The 26956-nt window shown below is 40.0% G+C and overlaps 1 protein-coding gene across 1 annotated transcript in view; it reads right to left on the reverse strand.

The window, feature by feature from the left end:
• The window catches only part of LOC149438982 (rho GTPase-activating protein 7-like), a 93719-nt gene that overhangs the window by 27530 nt on the left and 39233 nt on the right, over positions 1-26956 (reverse strand). The window contains exons 7-9 of the mRNA XM_089659606.1: positions 18961-19120; positions 9017-9215; positions 6179-6395 (exon numbers count right to left, since the gene is read on the reverse strand). Coding sequence (XP_089515732.1) covers positions 6179-6395; positions 9017-9215; positions 18961-19120 — 576 coding nt within the window. The remainder of the gene's footprint in view (positions 1-6178; positions 6396-9016; positions 9216-18960; positions 19121-26956) is intronic.

Here is a 26956-nt window from a genome sequence, read left to right on the forward strand (position 1 = left end):
CTTCTTTTAAGACTCCATTACAAAGTAAAACATTAACATCTATATATCTGGTCAGTTCCTTCAAAGTTCAAAGTAGTCTTTTAAGTATAAAAGACGCTTTATTAAAAAAAAAAAGAAAGAAAAAAAAAACCCACACACCACATTGAACTACTCAAGCTGCATACAAGAACGATTTGTAAAGAGCAGGAGAATTAGGTCATTCAAAATTTAAAAAAAAGTTAGACATTTAAGCAGAATTGCTTAAAAAGGATTATCAGTCTCCATGCATGTTAATAGGGTGTAGGGAGTGATTTCTGAAGAAAATGAAGGACTATGGACTAAAACATGTAAATTATTAAAAAAACTTTTTGGCAGATTTGACTTTCACCCAAACTAAATAGCAGACATCCCATCCCACGGCAGAAGTATGTGCTTTTACTCTGGTCTAGTGTAGGATCATCCAGATGTTAGGATGTGGACCGGATGCAGCCCACTCTAGCTTTTTCTTTGCTCCCACAGCTGCCTGAGAAATTTGTTTTCTTTACATCATTTTTAATGGGATCCAGTAAGTTTGAGATAAAGGTCTTCCCACACAACCAGACAACTGATATCACTAAACTGCAACCTATTTAAAATTTTAAAAAAGGTGTTCTATTAATATACGACCAATAAATTATGTTTAACCACTTATGCTCCAGAAGGTTTTACTCCTTTCATGACCAGAGCTTTTCTGCTTTTCAGCACTGTGCGGTTTTAACTGGCATTTGTGTGGTCATGCAACACTGTACCTATATAAAATTGTAATTTTTTTTTTCACAGGGCTTTCTTTTGGTGGCATTTGATCACCACTGGGTCTTTTATGTTTTGCGATATGAAAAGAAAAAAAAACAAAACAAAATATTTTCTACCTTCTGTTATAAAACCATTCTCATAAAATAAAAAAAATTTTTTAAAAAATCTAAATTTCTTCAGAAAATTTAGGTCAAAATGGACTCTGCTTCATGTGTTTGGTAAGAAAAAAAAATCCCAATACGTGTATAATAATTTGTTCATGTGAAAGTTATAGCATCTACAAACTATGGTTTATATACCGGAATTTACGCAGCTATGAGATTATGCTAGTAATGGCTGTAATCTAATAGTGGGACTGACAGTGTAGCACGCAAGCCGACGCTGGCTGGAAGGGACTGACCTTGACAGTGACCCTAATACAGTGTTCAGTGCTAATACTGTACACTGACACTATACTAATGACACTGGCTGGAAATGGGTTAACATATAGGGCAGGGGTGCTGAACCTGTGGCCTTCGACCTCAAACCAGAGAAGCGCATGCCTGGGGTTGGCAACCCATTGATCGCGATCTGGACTTGCCAGCATGCTATCCGAAAGCATCAGAGTGCATCGAGCCGTGTCAACAGTGGCGGGAGGCCATGGACGGAGCAGGAGCCTCATAATTCGATGTTACCTCCGTAGTGCTGGCTCTTGGCCCAGGTGGATTAATACCAAATTCATTTTGCCGTTAAACTTTCTAGCAGCTTGTAAATGTAGAGGGATGCCAGCAGAAGCTGGAAGAGGAAAAGAGGGCCAGTGTCTTAAACACATACACTGCACTTTTGCAATGGGCATATTAGCACCTATAAAAGGGTAAACCACTATGAAGCTGCTTTCACACTGATCTGCAGGTGCATAACCTGAGGGTTTGGTGTGCTACCTGCATGAATAAATAGAAGTGCAGCTAACCAGCAGGAAAGTCAGAGGCGCACTGCGCTGCACCCACGGTGCAGGTAAACTGCAGCACATCAGTGTGAAAGCAGCCTTATAGGGGGCTCAGGACAGTATATACTCATTTTCAGTTGAGACATGTTTTCAGACAGACACACACCTAAACCACTGATGTAGCATCAGGTGTCGCAATGGCAATCCCCGCCCCATGCTTCAGGGGCCCATACGGCCTCCCTGTCACATTCTGTTTTATACACAGACAAGAGGGGCAGCATATACAGGAACCAATCCTCTTGCAACAGCTGAAAGCAGTCTTTACTTCCTCTTGTTTCTGCTGGCATTTAGCGGCTGCAGTATTTAAATGTTCATTATGCAAGTCAGAATAAAAAAAAAAAAAAAATATAAGCACTGTTGAGCGCTGTGGCAGTTTGTGGAGTCTTCCTATCAGACTGTATCTGCTTTCCCGTACTGGATGTACAGGCAAGCAAATACACTGACAGTTTGCAGGAGTCCTGCATGGCACCAGCGATCTGCAAAAAAATAAATGCACATTTTTACAAAAAAAAAAAAAAAAAAAAAAAAAAAAAAGGGAGGAGCATTTATTGCTTTTTTTTAAAAAAAGTGAACTTATCCTTTAAGTGGCCCTCTTTCGTTAACTACTTGCCCTCCAGAGGATTTACCCCCCTTCCTGACCAGGCCATTTTTTGTGATATGGCACTGCATTACTTTAACTGACAATTGGAGGACAAAACTCTTTACGTCTGGGAGGAAAAGAAATTTAAATCTGCAAAACACGGAAAGGTTTCTTCACAGTGAACTGTGAAAATGTGGAATAGACTCCCTTAATAGTTGGTTCTGGCCAGCTCAGTGGATTGCTTTCAAAAAGGCCTGGATTATTTCTTAGATACACAGAATATAACTGGATACTAACATTTTAGGTAAAGTTGATCCAGGGAATATCCGATTGCCTCTCGGGTTATCAGGAAGGAATTTTTCCCCCTGCAGGAGCAAATTGGAGTATGCTTTGCTGGGTTTTTTTTGCCTTCCTCTGAATAAACTATGGGTATAGGATTATAACTTTATTTTTTTTTTTTAAATGGTTGAACTGGATGGACATTTGTCTTTTTCAGCCAGATTAACTAGGTAATTGCGCAGTTAAGCACCGCTGTACATGAATGAAAATTTATGTCCTTTTCCCCACAAATAGAGCTTTCTTTTGGTGGTATTTGATCATCTGTGCATTTTTTTTTTCTGCGCTATAAACAAAAAAAGACCGACAAATTTGGAAAAAATAAAAAAAATTAAAAAATTTACTTTTTGATATAGGCCAAAATGTATTCTGCCACGTCTTTGCAAAAAACAAAAAAACAAAAAAAAAAAAAACACATGTAAATTAATTGGTTTACATGAAAGTTATAGTCTACAAATGGCACTATATACACACACACAGATTTCTTTTTAGTTCTAGTAACGGCGGCAACTGGCAACTTAGAGCGAACTGTGGTGGGCATTCTTGTTGGTTATGTGTTATAGAAGACACTGGTAGTGATAGCAGAATTCAGGCTTTACTTGTGTGGCTTAAGTTACAAACATACAGAACACATTTCAGCAGACTGTATAACAGCAGACATATTACTTCCTGAAGAGATGATAGAGAAGAAGAAAGAAGCAGCAAGTTTTACACGTACACAACTAGTAACCTTTAGCGTACAGTGCCATCTACTGGTCAAGTGATATTAACACAGAAATACTATATACAGTACATTATAGTACATGCTGTTGCATTCCCAACAATTCTGACACTGGGGGAGAACTGACTAACTGCTACTGACATCCCAATGACACTAACAGTGATCAGTGCTAAGAAAAAGCTGACACTGTGCTAATGACAATGGGCAGGAAGGGGATAACATCTGGGGCAATCAAAAGGGTCAGTGTGCCGTTTTATATAATGTGCCGCGTGTGTTTTACTTGGGAAACATGCTGCTGTGTATTTTTCTTCTGTGCAGAGAATTACACAGCAGCATGTTACTGCTGGCAGAAGAGAAGACCTGTGCTGTTTACACACAGTTCTCTCCCCTGTCACGGTTTCTCGGCGATCGCCAGGTGCCAGCTGGGACCTGGTGATGGACATCTGTAGCTGCCAATGGCAGCGCGGTTTGGGCAGTGCGCAGACCCCCTACCCAGAAATGCAAAATCACGTGATTTTGCACAGCCCCGCTGCCCTGTAACAGTAGTTCTGTATAGGGCGGCGGGGGAAGTGGTTAAAAAAGGTTGAGTACCACATATCTAGGGGCACTCAAAAGGGTTAACTGTGTGCTTAATGTGTATTATGTGTGCTACTTTTACTACTGTAGGGCTGTTTGTTCTCCCTGCTTCTGTTGCGTCTACACAGAACTCTATGTGTGTGATAAGACACAGCCAATCAGCTGACTTCAGCCAAAATACCTAGCTGAAATCAACTGCCAATCTCGTGTCCAATCACAGCACAGGTCAGCAGGGCAGACGCATGTGCGCCCCAAACCTTCAAGAAAGGTCACGATGTACCAGTACATCAACTGGCCTGCAGCTGTTGCCCACTTGCAGTACAACTACTGTGGGTGTGCAGCAAGCGGTTTAAAAAAAAAAAAAAAAGGAAAATGTGATGTTTTCTGCATGAATCAAATAGAACAGATTCAAGCTTTGACATATGTGGACACATGTTTGGAATAGAAGTGTATGCATATGCAGAACGCCTTATATATTTTTTGGTGAACAGAAATGTAAAGACTCAGTTGGTCATTATTGGCAGCAATGAAAATTAGGAGGCAAACTGAAGACTGGTCCTTTTTTAGCTTTCAGATGTTTTCTCCCCAAAGGGATTAAAGAATATGCACTGTTCTCCAAATTCGCTACTTACCTGTCCACAGTTTATTGAGATTTTGGCTAAGGGACATCTCTTTTCTGGGTTGGGCAGTGCATGCATAACAGATTTTCTATTCATTCCTTTGGTAAGGCTGTCAATTGTTGGCCTCAACAAGTGCTGACAGACTTGGTGAAGTTATGCAAGTACTGCAAGCATAAAGTATATACTAGAACATATACATAGTATACATATAGTGCAGCGCTTTGATGCGATTCAAAACAACATGATTTAAAATAGTTCATCAAGTCTTTAGTCACAATAAAATCAGATATGTGCAGGCCTTCTCCTCATTAGGTGACTGGAAAACAATAAAAATGCGCACTCACCGACTGCACATTTTAAATGCGCCTGTGTGTAATCTTATCCAGAGGACCAGCCAAGCATGCAGCTCCAGAACACATATGGATCCTCCCTCTCAAGCACTGATATCAACCTCGGGTGCAGTAATACCTCCAGATCCAGAGACCCTCTCGCCCCAAATGACAGGCAGACTGGGATCCCCCTCATGACTCCAGGCACCCCAAAAACGGAAGGTGTAGATCTGCAACCCTCCAACAGGAGAGTCAAGGAAAGAAAGGGGTACGCCAATAGTGTGGTAGATTCAGAACTTTAATGTAGCAACACTCATAAAGCCAGGATCACATATACATACATACACTATTAGCCAGTAAGTATGAAAAAATGGTACTAACCCGGCAGTAGTAAAGATTAGAGACCACTGGACCTCCTCGTGGTCTCAGTGGTCAGGAAGTCACACTTGCTAATGGCTCCTCCTGAGGCCTTTCGTGCCAAATGCACTTCATCAGAGGATGGACGCCACTGATCCTGGCTTTATGAGTGTTGCTACATTAAAGTTCTGAATCTACCACACTATTGGCGTACCCCTTTCTTTCCTTGACTCTCCTGTTGGAGGGTTGCAGATCTACACCTTCCAATTTTGGGGTGCCTGGAGTCACGAGGGGGATCCCAGTCTGCCTATCATTTGGGGCGAGAGGGTCTCTGGATCTGGAGGTATTACTGCACCCGAGGTTGATATCAGTGCTTGAGAGGGAGGATCCATATGTGTTCTGGAGCTGCATGCTTGGCTGGTCCTCTGGATAAGTTTACACACAGGCGCATTTAAAATGTGCGGTCGGTGAGTGCGCATTTTTATTGTTTTCCAGTCACCTAATGAGGAGAAGGCCTGCACATATCTGATTTTATTGTGACTAAAGACTTGATGAACTATTTTAAATCATGTTGTTTTGAATCACATCACAGCGCTGCACTATATGTATACTATGTTTCTGTTGTGAGGTCCGATGATTCCTTGAAGTGTTCCAGCTGCTGATATCTCTGAGCGCTCGCTATATATCTATTGTTTTAAATACTAGAACATATACTATATATTGTAACATACTATAAAATGTAAAACAAGGACAGAGGAAGAACATTTATAAATCATAAAAAACTACAATGCAACTTACTTCCCTGAACGGTCTTCAATCTAAGTATAGGATTGATAAGACAAATGCCATAAAAAAGTACATTTTACTCTTACAACACAAGTCACTGGGCAATCATAACCATACCTGTTTGAAGACGTGCTCTCTCTTCGGAGGGAGTTTAAATGAAATAAACTGGGAGCGAGACACACAGCAATATTTGTTTGGGTCATCTGGTTTTCACTTGCGCAAGCAACCACATCTCTCAGGAAATATAGAAGCATCTTAAGGGCTTCACGATTTTCGTCTGGAAGTAGCATTACAGCAGCTTGAGCTGCAAACATTTGTTGATCCTTTGGCACATCTAAGACAAGAAAAAAAAATATATATATATGGATTCAGTCTTCACAAGGAAACCTGAACAACCAAACAGCTGCAAACAAGTTCAGCTGAAGGCAGTAACACAAGTGTTTGTTCTTACATTACTTTAGCAAAGCTGCTAGTTTTAGCAGCATATCGTTTTCCCAAACAATATTTTTCTACATTAAAAAAATAAATAAAACATGCAGATACCAGAAGACCCCAAATATTGTCTTTTGAGTATTTTCAGTGACCTTCCAATTGAGGATATTCCCAAGCAGGCAATAGCTAGAGCCCTTTTTCAGGTATGCATACGGATTCTACGACATTGGGCATCTACAGATCCCCCCACGCTGAAGCAATGGACATCCCAAATGTGGGAAACTATTTGGCTACAACAATATATTTACCAGCATAGAGATGGTAGTGGTAAATTTGACAAGCTATAGGCCCCTTGGCTAGAGGTTCCTGGATTTGCCCCAGTTGACTTGATCATAGACCGCATACTTTAAGGCTTCAAAAGTGCCATGATCCCCTCTCTCAGGTATTTACACATGTGTGAGAGATATACATACATTATATATATATATATATATATATATATATATATATATATATATATATATATATATATATATATATATATATATATCTCCATATCCTACTATGGAGCTGGCATTAACTTTGGGTGTGCAGATGATGTGCCAAAATGTACGCTGCTGTTTGGAATGTGTTAAAGTAACTTACAATGCTCCGGTCTTTTGTATATTTTTTTATGTTTTAACCACTTGCCCTCCAGAGGATTTACACCCCTTCCTGATGGCGCTACGTTACTTTAACTGACAATTGAGCAGTCACGAAACACTGCACCCAAATGAGATCCCTCTCCCTCCTCTCTGGCCCTCAAGAGGGTATCGCTACAATTATCTGACTGCTGGATTACCACTGGTGCCCCATATACTCACTCTTTTTGGTGGGATACTACCTTTTCTTTTAGACATCATTCTGTTTCTGTTCCGTGACAGAACACCTCTTACTGCCCAGTTTTCAACAAGTGTGTGTGGCATCTTTCACATGGGCAGTTTCTATTGCCCTCTGAAAAGCGATCCACATTGGGCAGCAATACAGCAGGTTCTAGGCATTCAGGAGATGTTCCTGCCACCTCCTGAACAGTTTTTTGCCTTTTTTTTCCTCCAAACTAAACATGGTATTTGTATAGAAAAATTGCATCGCAACTGCAATCCAAGCGTTTTGCTCGAAGCTCTGGAGCAGCACCATTGACTTCAATTTGATAGGTGGTGCAGTTTAAAGGGATTCTATAGCCCAAACATACACACTTTCATTTTATAAAACCAGCATTGTAATAGCAATATAAACAATAGTTAATTTTGAAAATCCCATTTAAGCTTACTTAAAAAAAATCTTCTTGTGAATGCTGCCTACCCAATTCTACAAGTTCCTAGATTTCCAGCATGCATTGCAGCTTCTCCTCTGATGTTTACTTTCAGTTTCTAAGGATTACATATCCCGTGCTACCTTGCTGCCTGCAAACTGAGATTCCTGCACTAATTCCACTTCTTGCAACGCCTTCAGAAGGCAGGCTCTGTGAAATGTGTGACACAGCAGTTCCTACTCACAGGGCATAGTGAAGAGACAACATAATTCAGTAAGTACATAGTTAGTATGGCTGGAAAAAAAAAAAAATACAAAAGTCCATCCAGTTCAACCATAAAAAAACAAAACAAAAAAAAAAACACAACACGTTATAATCCTACACCCACAGTTTATCCAGAAGAAGGCAAAAAAACCCCCAAAAAAGCATGATCCAATTTGCTCTTGCAGGGGAGAAAATTCCTTCCTGATCCCCTGAGAGGCAATCGGATATTCCCTGGATCAACAGTAGTTCATCTCTAGTTCATCTAACATGCAAAGCTTACTTTAAAATAAAGCTCTCCAGCGGTACACGGTCACCGCTGTAGAGGCTTCCATCTTCACCTGGTCTTCTTTCCAGGTTCGCGAGCTTTGGTTAACTTCCTGGCTGAGCCCCGATAACATCCCTGCCGCACATGCGCACGGGAGTCTTGGGACACGGCACAGTGCTCTGAAGGAACAACTTGGGTATGCCATTCCTTCAGAACACAGACGCCAGCTGTAAAAGAAATTTGCCATGTCATATGTACAGTCCCCTCCGGCTGCATGTTATGGTGGGCAGTCAGTCAGGGGGGATTTAACCATGTCTCAACTGCCTGTTTCCTTCCCCCCTTTCTCTGGCCACCCATAGGACAGAGGCCATCAAAAACAAAACCTAAACCGCGTCGTCCTCCCAGAATATAGTACTTGGGACTGTGTGGCCATTTGCCATTTCTGAATACTATCCTGGAAAGGAGAAGAGGAAGTCATTAACGTAGTTTCAGATGGTGCCAAAGCCTATAGGGAGTTAGAATTTCTGTCTCTCGAAATGGAACAGAATGGAGGAAGGTATGTATCAGTGAGTGGGGTCTGTTCTTTTGAAAAAGAACCTGGCACTTTACTCTGAATGGGCACATTGACAGTCTCTTTAATGAATAAACTTCAATCAATTTCTTGGTGACAAAGAACACAGACACACACACAGAAGCATCTTACACTGATAAATGTGCAGGAAAGATTCATACAACTTGCTGGTGAATATAGGTTCAGGTAAATCACGAAAATACTGCTTCACCATGTCTGCCACATCGAATGCAAATTGGCCTTCATAATTCACAAAGTTAGAGTTTAATTCATTCATCTCTCGTAGAGACTGGATTCTAGACTTTACACCAGACTTTCGAAAAAGACCAACCTGTACAAAGATAATCATTGGTAATAGTTTTCAGTATATAAATTTGTTTTCAGTATTTTATAAGCATTTTTTTTCATGTGATACAATTAAAAATTATCCTTAAATCAAGGGGGATATTTCTACAACTTGACAACACTTTTAGCTTTGCAAGCAAGGCAATGTAAAGTAATTGTGTGAAAACATAAAAGAACAATGTAGATTACCTTTTAAAACACTTCATAGATCTAAACATACACCGCGTTCCAAATTATTATGCAAATTCTATTTAAGTGTCACAAAGATGAAATATTTTGTTTTCAGTTTAACTCATGGATGGCATTGTGTGTCAGGGCTCTTTTAATCACTGAAAACAATCTCGGACACCTGTGATAATTAGATTGTCCGGTGAGCCCAATTTAAGGAAAAACTACTAAAGGACGGTGTTCCACATTATTAAGCAGAGCGCCATTTTCAAGCAATATGGGGAAGAAAAAGGATCTCTCTGCTGTCGAAAAGAGTGAAATAGTTCAATGCCTTGGACGAGGTATGAAAACATTAGATATTTCACAAAAACTTAAGCGTGATCCTTGCACTATTAAGAGATTTGTGGCTGATTCAGAGCACAGACGGGTTTGTGCAGATAAAGGCACATTGAGGAAGATTTCTGCCAAATCCATGCATCGGATCAAGAGAGCAGCTGCTAAAATACCATTACATAGCAGCAAACAGATATTTGAAGCTGCTGGTGCCTCTGGAGTCCCACGGACATCAAGGTGTAGAGTCCTCCAGAGTCTTGCAGCTGTGCATAAACCTTCTATTCGGCCACCAATAACCAATGCTCACAAGCAGAAACGGCTGCATTGGGCAGAAAAATACATGAAGACTAATTTTCAAACAGTCCTGTTCACCGATGAGTGTCGTGCAACCCTGGATGGTCCAGATGGATGGAGTAGTGGATGGTTGGTGGACGGCCACCCTGTTCCAACAAGGCTACGACATCAGCAATGCGGTGGTGGAGTCATGTTTTGGGCTGGAATCATGGGAACAGAGCTGGTCGGCCCCATTAGAGCCCCCGAAGTTGTAAAGATGACCTCTAAAGTATGTGGAGTTTATGACTGACCACTTCCTTCCCTGGTACAGAAGGAAGAACTATGCTTTCTGTAATAAAATCATCTTCATGCATGACAATGCACCATCTCATGCTGTAAAGAATACCTCTGCATCAATGGCTGTTATGGGGATAAAAGGAGAGAAAGTCATGGTGTGACCTCCATCCTTCCCTGACCTCAATCCTATTGAGAACCTTTGGAGCATACTCAAGCAAAAGATCTATGAGGGTGGGAGGAAGTTTACATCCAAACATCAGCTCTGGGAGGCTATTTTGACATCTTGCAAACAAATTCAAGCAGAAACTGTCCAGAAACTCACAAGTTCAAGAGATGCAAGACTTGTGAAGCTGCTATCAAATAAGGGGTCCTATGTTAAAATGTAACGTGACCTGTTAAAATGTTTAAAAAAAAGTTAAAAATGTTAAAAGTTTGATTGAAATAGCTTTTGATTTCAGTAAATATGCTGCAAACACAACAAATGACAATTTGCAGTTCTTTACAACCTATAAAGTGTTTTGAAACTTACTGTGCGTAATAATTTGGAACAGTGCATTGTAAGTTTATGTTTAAAAAAAATCCTGTTATTAGGTTTGTTCAATAAAATTTGAATTGTACTCTTAATAGTTGATAACATGAGAGTTATGCTGACTGTTATTACATCAATTATTTAGGTAAATGAGAAAAAATATAATTTGCATAATAATTTGGAACACGGTGTATAATGTCGACACTTGAGGCTTCCTGTCAACTTCAGTCATCCCTATTGGTCCTATAAAGTGATAGCCAGTCTCAATGGCCAATAGATAGTCACAAGAGGGCGGCGGGGCACAAACATGTCACTCAGAAGCTGCAGCTGCAAGGCGCTCTAGACACCCGCCGTATAATGTTGTACAGCTACATCCGCTTACCCTATACACTTCTGAAGTGGGTTCTGTTTGAGGAGGCCTGGCATGACCTGAGGAGCCGAGGTCCTGCCACTGAGGGAAGCCAGTGAGCCGCTGTGGGGCTGGAAGAGAGGAAAGGTCTGGCGGAGGAGCGAGAAACGCTAGGAGTGACCACGTGACGGTGGAGTGGAGTCCCGGAGTAACTGGCAGACGGCACAGGGTGAGGACCTGTGGAGTGTGACCCCCCCGAACACCAGGGGCATCTCCCTGAGACCCTGGAAGACATACAATCAACATAAATCCAGTATCAGCTCAGGAGGAGTGGGTGAGTCGCCGCGGGAGGCGGTCAATTACCAGTGTTACTGCTGTTTCTGATACTGGAAACAAAGAGGAAATAATAGAATTAAAAGGGTCTCAGAGGTCGGTGGGATTGTGGAAAAATACAGAAGTACCAGAAGATCAATAGACGAGAGGAGGGGGCACCCAGGATGTGGTAGATGGACTAAAACTCTCAGAAAAAACTGAAAGAAAAAAAAAAAAAAAAAAAAAAAAAAAAAGAAGAAGAAGAAGGATTAAAAGCCGGATTTGTATCTGTGGTAATATTCCAGGAAAAAGTGAAAAAATACCCTGTCTGAAGTCATAGAAATTATTGTATAAATTAAAATAAGATGAAGAGCAGATAGATTAAAGGAGGAGGCACAAACACTCTCCAACTGAGTCTAAACACAAGCACAATAAAGAAGTATATACATTCACAGGAGAAGAGTCCAGAAGATCAAATCAAGACAAGGAGATGTAAGTTGCATTGGAGATCAAACGAGACTATCCTTTGGGGCAATGGATAAGATCCAGACTAAAGAAGTCACAGATTCGGAAAATGAAATAGGAAAAAAGCACGGAAGAGCAGAAAGCGAGATCACAAATGCCTACAAACTTAGATATTGCGGAAATGTTTGAAAAAATTAGAAAGATCCATAAAGAGTGAAATGGTATTACATAATTATTTTTTTTATAATAATACTTTTTTTTTTCCAAGAGAGACCAAGAATTACGACGGAAAGTCAGGAAGTCAAACACGCTGCCAAATTTCAGACTCAAGATGAGATACTGGGGTCTGTTTGGGCGTGTGTCTGAAGCCTCGCCCCAGGACAGGAACCAACTGTGATAATGAAGCACAATTGATTCCAAGTCAAAAATATAAATATAAAAGGGAATACAGAAGAGGATAGAAGAATGAATATGATCAACTTTATGACATATAATGTAAAAGGTCTGAACACTCCAACAAAAAAGACATAAGATTTTAAGAGAAATATCAACGCTCTATCAAAGTGATGTTTCTTCAAGAGACACATATAACCCAAGATACAAATGTGAAACTACACTCCAACTACTCCAACTACTTCCAACCTAGCATTATGCAGATTCACCAATAAGATGGGCAAAAGGAGTATCTGGTTTGGGAGAAATATAAAATATATTTTTTAATTTTTGAGAGGAAACATGCAGGGTTTGGAATGTACTTTAGCAAACATTTATTGTCCCAATAAAAATCCAATTGTATACCTGGAAGGGATATTAAGAAAACTTACAGACTTTAAGAAGGGATGTCTGATTGTGGCAGGGGACTTCAATTTTTGCATGGACCCAGAGATGGATGCAACATCATGTGCCCGAAGAGAGGGAGGCAGGAGTCTAAAAGTATTTTAAAAAGCTCTTGCATGAATGTCAATTGATAGACGCATGGAGAGTTAAACATCCAAGAGAAAGGGACTATACCTTCTCCTTGGCACATAAGATGTATTCATGACTGGATTATATGATGATTGAACATAGACTTTTGGAGTCTCTGGTGAAAGCATAGTAATATCTATATCAAATCATGCTCCTGTCACAATGAGACTAAGGCTTGGAAGTGAGCAGAATAAAATAAATATATGGCGATTAAATGAGACAATTTTATAAGACCTTGAAACCGAAAAAAGGTTAAGAGGAAATTGAAAAACATATTTTTGGTTAAATTAGAATGACGACATGTCCGTGGCTACAGTATGGGAAGCACATAAGGCCTACATTAGGGGAATCCTGATTTAAATTGGAGCAGGAAAAAAAAAAAAAAAAAAAAAAGAGAAGTAGAAGGAGAAGGAGGAGGAGAAGAGTTTATTCAACCAATTTATTAAAAATACCTTCTTTAGCTCTGTGTATACAAAAGGTGCATGGGGGAGCTCTTGTCCATAATGAGCATGGTATTGACAGCTCCAGATAATCCACATTAGCTCACAATTGAGATGATCCAAAAATATTTAGAGATAGAATAAAAGGTGAATAAAGCACCTGGACTGGATGGCATACACCCACAGGTTCTTAAAGAATTGAGCTCCGTCATTTCAAAGCCATTGTTTCTAATTTTTAGGGACTAATGACTGGCATAGTACCACTGGATTGGTGTAAAGGTCAAGGTGAGGGGGGGGGAGAGAGGGGATAGAGAGGGGGGGAGAGAGAGAGGGGGGAGAGAGGGGGGGGAGAGAGGGGGGGAGAGAGAGAGGGGGGAGAGGGGGGAGAGAGAGAGAGGTGGAAAGATCACATTTTTCCCCTGTAAAAATTAGTAAGACCTCATCTGGAATATGTACTTCGGTTTTGGGCACCAATTCACAAAAAGAACATTGGGGAACTGGAGAAAGTACAGAGAAGAGCAACCAAACGGATAAGAGGCATGGAGGAGCTCAGCTATGGGGAAAGATTAGAGGAACTGAATTTATTCGCTCTAGAGAAGAGATTAAGGGGGATATGATCAACATGTATAAATACATCAGTGATTCATATAGTGAACACGGTGTAGAGCTATTCACCCTGAGGTCATCACAGAGGACAAGGGGGCACTCTTTACATCTGGAGGAAAAGAAATTTAAATCTCCAAACACAGAAAGGTTTCTTCACAGTGTGAGCTGTGAAAATGTAAAAATGTAGAATAGATTCCCTCAGGAGTTAGTTCTGGCCAGCTCAGTAGATTGCTTTAAAAAAAGGCATGGATTCTCTTAGATACACAGAATATAACTGGATACTAACATTTATAGGTAAAATTGATCCAGGGAATATCCAATTGCCTCTCGGGGGATCAGAAAGGAAGATTTTTCCCTGCAGGAGCAAATTGGTTCATGCTTTGCTGGGGTTTTTTTTGCCTTCCTCTGGATCAACTATAGGTATAGGATTATAACTTTTTTTTTTTTTTAATGGTTGAACTGGATGGACGTTTGTCTTTTTTCAGCCAGACTATGTAACTATGTAACCACTGATATCACTGAGACATTCCAGAAATATAGTCTATATGGAGCAAAATTTAAGAACCAGAAAGAAAAAAGATGAAGGAAGGAGAGAAGGCAGACATATTTAAATGAAGCTGGCTTACCCAGATTGGATGAAGTTAGATTAACAGCTTTAGAAAGATTAATTTTGCAAGATGACATAAACTTAGCATTAAAGAGCACAGCGGCAGGTAAGAGTCCTGGGCCAGATGGATTTGCAGTGATAACAACTAGTTCCCAAAATGTGTACATATATGAAGGAATTAGGAAATGAAACAAAGATGAGGGAGGAGTCACTACAGGCATATATTACACTTATACCCAAGGAGAGGAAAGATGGGTCTCAGTGTACCAGCTATAGACCAATATATTTATTAAAATGTGGATACAAAATTATATGCAAAAGGTATTAACAACTAGGTTGAAAGAAAGAACTGATGCCAAATTGGATACACTTAGATCAAGTAGGATTCATTCCGGGCAGAGAAGGAAAAGATAATGGATTAAGATCATTGCTCCTCCTTCAAAAAAGTAAAAAAAGGGTAAGGTTCCAGAGGTTATCTTATCATTTGATGCTGAAAAGACCTTCAATAGAGTAGATTGGGTATTTATAATAGATACATTGGTGATGTTAGGAACTGGGCTCAGAATGTGAAAATGGATTAAAGAGTTATAGAGGAGTCCATCAGCTGCAGTGAAGGTTAACGGATCGCTGTCAAAGTTTTTTTTTCAGAATGTACTACGGAACAAGGCAGGGATGCCCACTTACTCCCCTTCTGTTTGTAGTATCTTTGGAACAGTTATTGGCAACTGTGAGAAACAGTGTAGATGTCAAAGAAATTTGGATATGAGATGTTGAACATAAAGTCGCAGTTTATGCAGATGATATGCTGTTTTACATTACAAACCCCAGACTAACATTACCTAATTTAATGAGATTAAAAGATTATGGAGAGTTATCAAATCTGAAAATTAATCATTAAAATCAGAGATACTAAATATTAATGTCCCAAAAAAAGGAGACACAAATTTCAAAAATAATTTCCTTTTACATGGAAGGAAAAATAATTGGGAATAAAATTAACCATATCCTTAAATTTATATCAGGCAAATTATATCCCACTAATAAATTAAATAAAACGGATGAAATGAGGAGAATTTCAAGAAGTAGGCTGTCCTGGATAAGTTGTATAAATATGATAAAGACGATCATAGTACAAAATTGTGTCTTGTATAAGTTTAACATGCTCCCAATACAGCTATCAGGGTTTTTTTTTTTTTTGGCGGCCCTTAAAAAAAAAAAAAAAAAAAAAAAAAAAAAAAATTTTCAGATACATATGTGCCGAGAAATATGAAATTTTAAGTAATAATAAACTGAGAGGGGGACTAAATATGCTGTATTTCAGGAGACATTGTATCTTAGTAATAATGTCACGAATAGGGGATTGGATATATAATACACAGGGAAGAAGTTGGGTAAAAATGGAGAATACACTAAGTAAGGCACAATTAGATTTGGATACCACATGAGTTTCACACATTGGGTGAAGACACTAGCACTTTGACAGGGAATGTATTGAGGATATGGGATGTATTACACAAGCAAATGGAATGGAAGTAGAATTCACTTTTAAATTCCATTGGTGGGAACAAAATTTTTCCCATCGGGAAAGAAAATATCTCGGAAAAATGGATAAAGGATAGTAACACACGTTTGAAAGATATTGTAAATAAAGGGGCATTATGTTCTTTTCTCGATTTAAAAAATAGGAAATAAACATTTTCAATATTGAATGGCGATATTATCAATTGAGACATTTGTTGCAAGGCTCCCACAACCATTAAGGACAGAGGAGGATATGTACCCTTTAGAGCAGGCCTTGAAAATTTCCACTCGCCTGCTCACCAACGGCGAGTGGAAATTATGGTGGAGGAGAGTGTGCCCCCCAAGGGCGTATTTGCCGCGAGGCAAACAAGGCGATTGCCTAGGGCGGCTTTTTAGGGGGGTGGCGCAGCGGCAATGCTGCCCCCCTCTTTCCCACGGAAGGGACACTTCTTACAGGGGCAAGCTGCTGTGTCTTACCTGGGTCCGCGACTCTGTGTCCCAGTCCCAAGTCGATCCAGTCCAGGAGGAGGGGTAGGGAGGTGGTCAGCGGGTCCAGTGTCTTCATTTCCCTGGATCGCAATGTGTGGGCGGGATGACATGCTGCCCCTGCCATCTTGCCACACCCCCGGGATCACTCAGCCTATGGCAGCTTGTCCCTCCCTCTGCAAGCTTCGCTTCCTTGCCGATTGGCAGCCAGAACTGTAGCTCAGGAAAGGCACACACGTGGCCAGTCATTGACAAGGAGGCGGAGCTTGGAGACGAGGAGCCGAGCAGCAGCGTGAAGATCAAAGAAGTGAGGGAGCAGCCGGCGCAAGTGAAGAAGAGAGCAGCTGGAGAAGGAAGACAGCTGACCAGTAAGTGTGTGTCATGCAGATGGTTCTGCTGCTAGTTATGCTGGCTGTGGATGGGAAAGGGAGGGAGCGAGCCCAGGCTGGAGCAGGGGTCAGCAAGGTAAGTATCATTGGTGTCAGTGGAAAGAATAGTGCCCCATCATTGGTGTCACTGATACCTCCCACTAACACCAACGATGGGGCACTATTCCTCCCCTCACTGACAAGAACAATGGGGCAGTATTATTCCCCCCACTGACACCAACGATGGGGTAGTATTTCCCCCCCCACTGACACCAATTATGGGTCACTATCCCCCCCCCCCCCCCAACACTGACACCAATGATGCACGTGTCTGTGTATGTACGTACATGTGTCTGTGTGTGTACATGTATCTATGTGTGTATGTGTGTATCTGTGTGTGTATGTGTATGTCTGTGTGTGTGTGTACAGGTGTCTCTGTGTGTGTTTGTTGGTGGCGAGTAACTCTTAAGGCCTGGCTAGTAGCTCAGGACTTGAAATTTTAATCCCATATGTTTAGTTTAAATAAAATACAAAAACATGCTATCTCTAGAATCTATAAGATCCCAAGGGTTCTTAGATAAGTGGAAAAAGGAGCTTGGAACAAAATTGAATAAGCAACAAAAAAATTAAATGTTTAGATTAACACATGGAACGGTGAATATGAACACAGTTATTATATTATACAGGAATCTAATTATAAATGTCTTGTAAGATGCCCCAAAATACAGGAGTACTGGCAGGTGATAATTCAATACATACATACATACAGGAGATACTGAAGATTAGTATACCGCTAGATCCGTGGATCTGTCTCTTTCACATATCTGAGACTTCTGTGAAACACTATGAGAACACGTTATTGTATCACTTAATAAATGTGGCCAATGGCCTTATTCCTAAACTCTGGCAAGCAACAGAGCCCCCCCCAAAATAAAAAGACTGTATAGCTGGAGTGGAGTATATACATAAGATGGAGGAACTATACCGTATAGATGAGGACAAAATTAAAAAAAATCTTGGGGTAGTTGGTACGATTTTAAAAGATCAAAAGATATTTAGAATCTGTTGGAGTGTAAAGAAGGAGGCAGTAATAGAAATAAAGAGTATGGAGAAGGACAGGAGAGAAGAAAACAGATAAGAAAAAAACAGATAAGAGGGTGGATAAGTTTACTAGAATACCAAGAAGTAAATGAAAAGAAAACAAAAGGGGTAACTACGCGTTTTATGACTTGTTATAAAAGTGGATTTTGTATTGGAAAAAAAAAAAAAAAAAAGTCACAAATTGGGAGTGGAGTGGGACTAAGCTCAAGAATTACAGGAAAAAAAAATAAAATCAAGGTTTGAGTCCAACCTCAACTACCCTTATTTCTGTTTTTTTTTTTATGACATTTTCATGAATAACCTCTCCGTATGCATTTATTTTCATTATTTTTAAAATTTTTAAGATTTGTGATAGAGTAATTTTTAAAGGGCATGCATATTGCTTTTGTATGCAAATTATATTCAGGGCTAAAAAAAAACAAAAAAACAAAAAAAAAAGCTTTTATTTTGAGTTAGGTAAATATAAAATATTGCATATGAACAATTTGTATTTACTAATAACAGAAAGCAGAAGAAGCATAAGGCTCAGTTCACACTTGGGATTCGACTTGTGAGAACCCAAGTCGCATGACATGTAAAATCCCATGTTAGTCCATGAGCACTGTCTTGATTAGCACTACTAAGTTGCTCCGACTTTAGAAAAAAGTACCTGTACTACTTCACGGCAACTTCTGACTTGTGTTCATATACTTTAATAGAAGTCGCCTCCAAGTTGGATCCTCATCTATATTGATGTGATTTGGATCCAACATTACAGGAAGATTACCCATGCATTCCCTGAAAGTTGTGCAACTTTCAGGGAGCAGTAGTGTGAGCGGAGACTTAGTTAATGTGACAAAATGTGAAATGTAGCCTAACTGCTTTGCAGAAAAGATTAACTGGAAATACTAGTTGCTGGATGAAAAAATACCTGATCAACACAGTGTATCCGCAAATATTCCATAGCCTGACGGATGCTTTTTGGAATAGGATAGCCTGTCCTCTGCACATTTAGGATAAGTGGAACACCAAACACATTTTTATCTTTGTAGTCTGGAACCCTTATTTTACGAATAAATTTGGGAACATTCCTATAAAATAAAGAAATCATATGCAAATGATTTATTAAGAAAGGAACTGCACAAATCAGCATGCATATCCACAACAAAGACATCTACCCATCTCTGATCAAACGCTAAACCTACTCCCAAACCCCATTCTAAACCTAATCTATCTAATCCTGTAAAGAAAAGATTTCTATATTTACCTATTCCTAAACTGCTCTGGTCCGGTCCCAGGCTGTCAGCGTTGGCTTCTGTGTAGAGCAGAAGCAGCTGACAACGTATGCCCCATAGTAAGTCTAAAGGTGACGCCATCTCCTATTCATTTCTCAGCTGTTGTCCACTTTCTCTCTATGCACACAAGCCGCCACTGGAGATCGGACCAGAGCGGCTTCAGAATAAATATAGCAATCTTTTCTTTACAGGATTAGATACAGTAGATTATGTTTAGAGTGGGGCTGGGATTAGGTTTATCATTCGATAGGTTTTGGCTTTGGCTCAACTGCCACTAACAATTTAACATGATGCATTGCTACTAAAAAGGTAAATCTATGGTCATAGCATATACTTATGTTATAATATCAGCATTGTAACAATAGTTAGTTTTGACAATCCAGTACAAGATTTCTCCTTTTATGCTGTGAGCCCTGTCTGTCTGGTAACCATCACTTTCCACAACTTTCTGGATTTCCTGCAAGCGTTGCAGCTTCTCTACTGCTTATTTTCAATTTCTAAGGACTACAAATCTCATGGTACCTTGCTGCCTGCAAGCTGTGATTCCCAAGACTCCTCTTAGCACCTCTGTAGTTTAGAAGGCAGGCTTTGTGAATTTTCTGACACAGCAGTGCGTATCAGAAAGACATAATGAGTAGGTGTCAAAGAATTCCAGGAAATAAATGTATGGGGAGTTTCACAAAGTCAGTCTACAAAAACTTTAAGATTGTTCATAATAATAGTTGGCTAATAATTGAAATACAATGTAGAAATGAATATATGATTTTACAGTTTGACTAATCATTTGACTACAGTTTGAAACTGTGGTGGTGATTTCAAGTCAGAGGATTCTTCCATGGTCACTCCTCAAGACCAAATGAGAACTCTATCCAACAGGTCACATCCTCCAACAAACCATCACTCCTAATTTTGGCCGAGTTAGTATGCAAAGTATTGGAAGGAATAATAAGGGACCATATCAAAGAATTTGCTGATGAAAATAGTACCATTAGTAGTAACAGACCTACACTTATGAAAGGCCATTCTTGCCAGACTAACCTTTTAACATTCTACGAGAAGGGGAGCTTTAATTTGGATAGAGGAGGCCTATGGACATAGTATATTTAGGTTTCGGTACGGCATTTGATTCAGTACCCCATAAATGCTTGATTTACAAACTAAGGTCTTTTGGCTTTTATTAGAGCATATGTATCTGGATAGAAAGCAGGAGGTTGCAGTAGCATGTTCAAAGGGTTATGATTAATGGCAGTTTAACGGTTGTGAGCAGTGTGCCCCAGGGCTCAGGCCTGAGACCAATTCTATTCAACCTGTTCATAAACGATATAGAGGTTGGAATAAATAATTCATTCAATCTCAGGGTTTACTGAAGAGACAAAGCTAAGCAGGGTAATAATGTCAAAACAGGATAGAACAAATTTGCAATAGGACCTACTTGAAGTAGTATTAAACCCAAAATCAAAAATGTAATATATTGCAGCTTTAATCGAAGTGGTGGCTGCATTTATATTACAGGCTCTTATATAGCGCCGTCAATTTTACGCAGCGCTTTACATTTACATCAGTCTCTAACTGTCAAGGGGTGTACAATCTAAAGTCCCATTCATACATAGACATACTAGGCCCAAGTTAAACAGGACCCAATTAACCTACTAGCAGGTCTTTGTAGTGTGGGAGGAAACCGGAGAACCCGGTGGAAACCCATTATGTTTTTCTGGGTTGTATTCCATATATTTTCACCCAGGTGATCTGGCTATTAACACATCTGTGTAAGGGTGTCTACACTCTGGATGAAGGAACACAGACAGCAGCATTGTCAGTCTGAAGGGAGGGTAGGGTTAAATGAGCTAGCAGATTTAGATACACTTAACTAATGAAGGCATACTCCAACTACCACTTTATAAGCAGTTACAACAGTTTTGTTCCTTTTGGGATAACAGTTTTACATATATAAATGCTGATCACTGAAAACTCCCCCCGGTCAGTGGTAAATAATTTGTCACAACCCTCCAACTGCTATATCTGCAGGACAGCTTGTTCTCGTGAAAATAAAGAAAGCCTAAAAAGTAAAACTAATGCAGCCATCACATCTAAGAATTGTTAAGCTGCAATAGAATGTTTGCGGTTTAAAAGTTTGCTTTTGGGTTTAATACTGGCTTAAAATAGAGGAGAAGGCAGAAGTTGTTGAATATAGAAAGATGCAAAGTAATGCACTTGGGAGCTAAAAATATACTTACTTGCTAGGGGAAGAAACTCTGGGGGAAATCGAAGATGGAAAAGGATCTGGGGGGGGTCTAGTATATCACAGACTCAGAAATGGCATGCAATGCCAAGTTACGGCAAGCAAGGCCAGCAGACTATTAGCAAGCATTAAAAATGGTATTTACACAAGAAATAAAACTACATTTTCCACTTTAAAAAGTAAAACAAAAAAAAAAAAAAAAAAAAAAACTGGTTCGGCCACATCTGGAGAGTATGCCATCCAGTTCTTGTCACCAATCCTCAGGAAGGATGTGCTTGAACTAGAGAGTCCAGAGAAGAGTAACAAAGCTAATAATGAGGCTGGAGGCACTCAGATTTAACTACTTAAGGACTGCGCACCCGCAATGTACTGCAGACGGGCAGCCCATGCTGGCAAAGCAACATACTGCCCGTTTCCTGGTCTAGGGCGCACGCATGCACACCCACTGAGATTATACACAGCGGGAGTTTGGCTGGCCATACACTATACAATTTTGTTACAATTTTCTGTCCAATTTCCTTTATATTTACCTTCAACTATGTAGTGCAAGAACCTGCCTAATTGGATACAATTAAAAGTGTTGTTAGGCTTGACCTATTATATGGTTTTTGGTAAGTCTAAACAAAAAATCTCAAGAAAATTGTATAATTTATGGCCAGGCCAATGGTTCATGGCAGGGATCTGCTGATTGTGTCAATCACAGCCCAGAGCCCTGTGTTGACTGTCAACACAGGGCTCTGTACAGAGAATGATCTTGGTTTTTTAGCTCTGCAAAGCAGGGATAAGAAACCAAGATCTGTTAGTAAAAATGGCAAATATTACACATTGTTAGGCACACATTTAACCCCTTGATCACCCTAGAAGGTAACCCATTCCCAGGCAGTGCCATTAGTACAGTGACAGTGTATAGCATTGTGAGGGAAAGTGGAACAGCCATTTTATATATCAAACATTTAGTTTTTATTAAGTGGTTATATATTGAATGTATATTTTGTTATTAGAAGTCTTATTGTGTAACAGCTGTATTTCTTGTGTTAGAATGCCATTTACACCTCCAGCTGGGAAGATTGCTATCTAAAGAAGCAATGGGAAGTAACATTTGTGTGAATGTCCATTTACATTTCAAAAAACTCCACCAGAAACCAGAATGTAGCTTCAAAGCAGTCAGATAGCTAGGTACCATCCCATCTTAGGACATACACATTGTATTCGAAGTCCCTAGCTAGGTAGAGCATTACTTTTGAATCCAACACTGTATTGTTTTGCTCTCCCTGTATGTAGTTCTAGCTACATGCTTGTATAAATAAACATCTACTTTTCAATCTGGCTTCAGCGGTCAAAATGTTACTGAAACCCATGAGTTTTGGGTTTCCACAACAGTATTATCACTGATCACTGTATTATTGTCAGTGGTGATGTAGTTACTGACAGTTAGTTCCCTCCAGCGTCAGTGTCAGATTGCCCACTGCACTATCAAAGCCCCATTATAAGTCGTTGATCACTGCCATTAGTAATAAAAATATATTATATTATAATAAAAAAAATCCAATAAAAATACCAGTTAAAGTAGCGCAGTACTTAACAGGAAAAAATGACCTGGTAAAACCTTCCAGGATGACTACAAACATTAAACGCTTATTAGGGAATAGGATTTCAATATACAGATCTTTGAATGGTGACTCTAGCACTGGGGGGGGGAAACCTTTTTACCTAAGGTTTCCAAGGAAAACATGATTTCTACACAATGAAGTTGGATGAGAGGTGGTTATGTCTTGAGCTCCATAAGGGGTTATTTACTGTTAGAGCTGTAAAGGATGTGGAATTCCCTTCCACAGTTGGTGGTGTCTGAAGGGAATGTATGAAAATACAAAAAAAAAAAACGTGCAATGTTATAGTTTTACTTGAGCTGTACTATAAATGGTTAATATATTGCAAATTATGTAAGGGTAAGTAACCAGTTATAAGAAAGTTACTGTCACATGCTCCTCCCCGCTGATGAAGGATCTACATTCGAAATGTGTAGGGTTATATATCAGTGCACTCTAGTGGGGTTAGAATCAGATACCCCTGGTTACTGCAATAAGAAATCCAGCCTCCAACAGATTGACCTAGTTGGAATATACAGTAAGGTCCATAAATATTGGGACAACACCACAATTCTAAAATTTTTGGCTCTATACACCACCACAATGGATTTGAAATGAAACTAACAAGATGTGCTTTAACTGCAGACTGTCAGCTTTAATTTGAGGTATTTACATCCAAATCAGGTGAACGGTGTAGGAATTACAACAGTTTGCATATGTGCCTCCCACTTGTTAAGGGACCAAAAGTAATGGGACAGAATAATAATCATAAATCAAACTTTCACTTTTTAATACTTGGTAGCAAATCCTTTTCAGTCAATTACAGCCTGAAGTCTGGAACGCATAGACATCACCAGATGCTGGGTTTCATCCCTGGTGATGCTCTGCCAGGCCTCTACTGCAACTGTCTTCAGTTCCTGCTTGTTCTTGGGGCATTTTCCCTTCAGTTTTGTCTTCAGCAAGTGAAATGCATGCTCAATCGGATTCAGGTCAGGTGGTTGACTTGGCCATTGCATAACATTCCACTTCTTTCCCTTAAAAAACTCTTTGGTTGCTTTTGCAGTATGTTTGGGTCATTGTCCATCTGCACTGTGAAGCGGCGTCCAATGTGTTCTGAAGCATTTGGCTGAATATGAGCAGATAATATTGCCTGAAACACTTCAGAATTAATCCTGCTGCTTTTGTCAGCAGTCACATCATCAATAAATACAAGAGAACTAGTTCCATTGGCAGCCATACATGCCCACGCCATGACACTACCACCACCATGCTTCACTGATGAGGTGGTATGTTTAGGATCATGAGCAGTTCCTTTCCTTCTCCATACTCTTCTCTTCCCATCACTCTGGTACAAGTTGATCTTGGTCTCACCTGTCCATAGGATGTTGTTCCAGAACTGTGAAGGCTTTTTTAGATGTCGTTTGGCAAACTCTAATCTGGCCTTCCTGTTTTTGAGGCTCACCAATGGTTTACATCTTGTGGTAAACCCTCTTTATTCACTCTTGTGAAGTCTTCTCTTGATTGTTGACTTTGACACACATACACCTACCTCCCGGAGAGTGTTCTTGTTCTGGCCAACTGTTGTGAAGGGTGTTTTCTTCACCAGGGAAATAATTCTTCGGTCATCCACCACAGTTGTTTTCCGTGGTCTTCCGGGTCTTTTGGTGTTGCTGAGCTCACCGGTGCGTTCCTTCTTTTTAAGAATGTTCCAAACAGTTGTTTTGGCCACGCCTAATGTTTTTGCTATCTCTCCGATGGGTTTGTTTTGTTTTTTCAGCCTAATGATGGCTTGCTTCACTGATAGTGACAGCTCTTTGGATCTCATCTTGAGAGTTGACAACAACAGATTCCAAATGCAAATAGCACACTTGAAATGAACTCTGGACCTTTTATCTGCTCATTGTAATTGGGATAATGAGGGAATAACACACACCTGGCTACGGAACAGCTGAGAAGCCAATTGTCCCATTACTTTTGGTCCCTTAACAAATGGGAGGCACATATGCAAACTGTTGTAATTCCTACACCGTTCACCTGATTTGGATGTAAATACCCTCAAATTAAAGATGACAGTCTGCAGTTAAAGCACATCTTGTTAGTTTCATTTCAAATCCATTGTGGTGGTGTATAGAGCCAAAAATGTTAGAATTGTGTTGATGTCCCAATATTTATGGACCTGACTGTATGTTCTGATAAACCTATGACACAGATCTGCTTGTGAGTACAGTGATGTTTTTATACAATACAAAATCTTTGTGATACTATTCAAGGAAGAGCGATTTTGTTTCCATAATAGCACTATCACAATTTGTGGTGAAGAAGGGGTTAAAGGTGTTCATCACAGGAGAGCACTGGAGTAAAGCAAATAAGCAGTGGACTGAGCTCCCATGGGTATGTGAACGGACAGATTTTTTTGCTGTATTCCCCTAGAGCACAGGTGTCAAATGGATGGCCCTTCAGCTGGCCCAAACTACAAGCCCCATGAGGCATTGCAAGACTGACAGTTACAAACATACTCCCAAAGGCAGAGGCATGATGGGACTTGTAGTTTCGTAGCAGCTGGAAGGCCATCAGTTTGACACCCCTGTCCTAGAAGATACCCTGTGAATGACAGTGCAATATCTGTTGTGAATACAAAAGTAGCTCATGTACCTTTTTTCAGCACTGAGCCAAGCGCGTTTTGCAACGTGCATTTTTGTGTGCAGGACTGCTTTCCACTTTTGGGATGCCTTTAACACTAGGTTCACACTAAATCTGACATTCAAATTGAAGTGGCAAAATTTAAATGGAGCAGGTCAGTGCGATTTCAGGTGCAACTTGCCTGACATCTGTGCAAATTTATACACGTATGTCTATGCAAGTCGCACCTGAAATCGCAACAAAATAGTGCAGGAACTATTTTTTCAAATTGCAAAATTGGAGTGGCACTAATATGAACAGTTGCATTTCTGACAATAGGGTGAGCGTTCTCATGCGATTTGGAACGGTCACCAGTGTGAACCAGGAGTAAGAAATAATAGCATCACAAGCGCAATGTGAATTTTGCACATTTCTGCCCACATTCCCAGAAAACTTAAATGTGAAAGAAGCCCAACTCCTGCAGGATGTCTGCATGAATACGTTTATATGTAATATCAACTATTTGCTAGGGACACACCTGAGTAATTCCAAGCCAGTTTCCCAAAGTACTTCAGCACTCAAGAATCCCATTACATTCAATGGTGTTTACAGCTCAGTCATGTCACTTGTAGCTTGTCGTATGAAGCTCTGAAAACTACATTAGCTTATTTGGGGCAGAGTCCCATGTTTTCGTAGATTTCAATAGAAGCGCTTGAAAAACACCTTACACGTTTTTTGCAGATACTTGACTCTACTTCTAGTAACTACTAGTAAGTAGTTTTCCATATTTCAGTTGAAAATGCTTAAAAAAGTTAAAGTTTAAATGTGAATGTAAGCCGTGTACCGGGCTGGGCTCCCCAGGATACAGTGAATTCACGAACAAGGAAGGCAACCCCAACACCAGGTTTTGCCACAACAGAACTTTTACTTAGATGTGGCAAATAAACACAACCACAAATGTTGGGAACGTACAATAAATTTACATACACCCAGCCCAAAAGCTGAGACCCTTGTGCTGCACAGCACGGCGCCTTCTGATGGATGAAGGTAGAAAGCGAAGTAATTTACCTACTGGCGGGCACAACTAAGCTGCCACACCTTACCTGTTATTACCCTAAAAGAGCAGGAATCAGTGTATGGGTGTACGGTATGGGCTAGCCTGCAGTGCAGCACAACAGCTTACAATCT

This window comes from Staurois parvus, unplaced genomic scaffold (assembly GCF_062004578.1).
Source record: "Staurois parvus isolate SC_StPar_1 unplaced genomic scaffold, SC_StPar_1.0 ptg001171l, whole genome shotgun sequence".
In the NCBI taxonomy this organism is placed as follows: domain Eukaryota; kingdom Metazoa; phylum Chordata; class Amphibia; order Anura; family Ranidae; genus Staurois; species Staurois parvus.